Below are 2,185 nucleotides of genomic sequence, written 5' to 3'. Positions count from 1 at the left end.
AATGTTCCTATTCTCTAGATCATTTCCTATTATAAACCATTTGTAGATTTTAGATTAAAACATTTAATTTCGGCTCTTCCGAGATTGGAATAATAAGCATCAATTTTTTTAAATATTTGAAAATTGAAACCTCGGCGAAAATATCTTCAAAAAATGCTCGTTCGTAAAATCATTGATGTTATAATAATGATAATTTTTTAAATTCTTGCTTATCTCGTAAGATGCTTCAATCGCTACTGCGATCAGCTCATCCCGAGGCATAATCCTAACACTCGGCAAGTCCTCCCTGCATGCTCTGTCACGAAAAATAGAGTACTGCGCGAAGTTGGAGAGACCTTTTCAGTCCCCGATTTTCCTCGAAAAACCTCGAAAATTGCGAATTCGGAAATAAGTAGACTTCCGAGAGCATTAAAGACACTTTAGCGAGCACTTGTGAAACATTAAATATTTGTTTGAAATCTCGCTACGTGCTCGCTCAGTACTCTAAAATCATCGGGCAAACTCGGTTTGACAGAGCATGGAGGGAGTTTTAGGATATCGCGAAAGACTCTACAATGCTCGCGGAAGCCTACTTATTTCCGAATTCGCAATTTTCGAGCAGTTTCGATGAAAAACGAGAGCTGAAAAACTCTCTCCAACCTCGCGCAGAACTCTATTTTTTGTGACAGAGCATGCAGGAAGGATTGTCTAGTATTAGGATTTTACCCCGGGATATAAAAAAATGCAACGTTTTAAAAATTATATTCAGTGTATGCTTGTATAATTGACCGATGATGATATTAAGAACAATAAATCATTATACTTTATTACCTTGGTGATTTGAAGTGAATTTGACAGGTTCTCACTTACTAGAACATACCAATGAACAATAATTCTTATATATTTCACTATGGTCAATTACATTAGCAGGGGTAGTTTTTACAATAATTTATGGCGGTGCTTCAGAAGCTCCTGTTTTTATAAAGCAGTTTTTTTAACTCAAAGAATTCGATATAGAAGAAAATAACGAGTATATCTACCAACATTTTAATTTTTCACTAATTATAATAGACATCACAACTGAACAAGTAAGGGATCATTCACAAACTACGTGGTGTGTTTTTCTTTTTTCCATACCGCTATATCTCTGTTCACTTCACGGAAATTATATTCTCATATTTATTTAAACAAAAGAAAAATTTGTTACGTAGTTTTTTTTAATGATCCCTAAAAATGGAAATAATAAGCTCACTATTCAACTGTTTCCAGAGTAAAGTTTGGTATCATTGAGGTTGATTTCAACGATCCGATGAGAAAGAGAACCAAAAAAGATTCAGCTAGCTGGTGGAAACGCGTTCTCAGTAGTCGCCGATTGCAGCCAGTGGATTGTGATTAAAATTAAGCTCCTGCTAATTTAATGAATCCGTATTGCAATTTAATGTAGACTTGACTTTGTTTTATATAAATGGCTCTTCCCCTAGAAAAGAGGATTTTTTATCTGAATTTTATTCATTATTCAGACAACTCGGAATGAAGAATGTACATTTTTTAAGTGAGGCTGTCATAACCGGTACTCGTATATGAACCTTTAAAAATAATATTTTTATCTGCCTACATTTTTTAACACTTGTTTTAATTATGCTTATATCTTCTCTTGAATAAAAATTTCGTTAACGTAATACAGACTTTTACCCAATAAGCTATAATAAATACATTTTTTAATGTAATTGTTTAAAATTTAATTGTTAATACTGGCAATTCGCAAATTAAGTTATAGTATTTTTTTGCACATGCTTTAAGTTTTTGGAAACCATCTATTAGTATACGAGTCATCCATAAATTACGTAAGGGTTGATTTTTAAAATTGTAGAATTTCAGAGACAATTTTAATTTTAATGAAGGGGGAAATTTTACAAATGGCACTGCATTTTTAAACATGAAACCTCTATGAATCCTCAAAATCTGAAAATGCATTGTGAATATAATTATTATACCATTAAGCCATTTTTCTTTCGGGTTAGTCGTGACTCACTCGGTGAGGAGGGTCGCCGTGTGAGGAAGGAGGTGTATGTTTTTCAGATTGATCAAGTTTCCTGGCCTGTTTGACAAGTAACACAAGTTTCCTGACCTGCCCGATCCGATTCACTTGGATCAGGTTTTTATTGTATTTTACACACCACTTAAAAATACAAATAATTTATTAATT

The 2,185-nt window shown here is 33.2% G+C and overlaps 1 protein-coding gene across 1 annotated transcript in view; it reads left to right on the top strand.

Annotated features, from left to right (window-relative positions):
- The window catches only part of LOC117177431 (myrosinase 1-like), an 11,992-nt gene extending 10,334 nt beyond the window's left edge, over positions 1 to 1,658 (top strand). The window contains exon 7 of the mRNA XM_033368105.1: positions 1,249 to 1,658. Coding sequence (XP_033223996.1) covers positions 1,249 to 1,375 — 127 coding nt within the window. The 3' untranslated portion in view covers positions 1,376 to 1,658. The remainder of the gene's footprint in view (positions 1 to 1,248) is intronic.
- Positions 1,659 to 2,185: the final 527 nt, after the last annotated feature.

The sequence above is a fragment of the Belonocnema kinseyi genome, chromosome 7 (genome assembly GCF_010883055.1).
Source record: "Belonocnema kinseyi isolate 2016_QV_RU_SX_M_011 chromosome 7, B_treatae_v1, whole genome shotgun sequence".
Lineage (NCBI taxonomy): Eukaryota > Metazoa > Arthropoda > Insecta > Hymenoptera > Cynipidae > Belonocnema > Belonocnema kinseyi.
The sequence above is the reverse complement of the archived record's forward strand: the minus strand, read 5'-3'. Positions and strand labels throughout refer to the sequence as shown.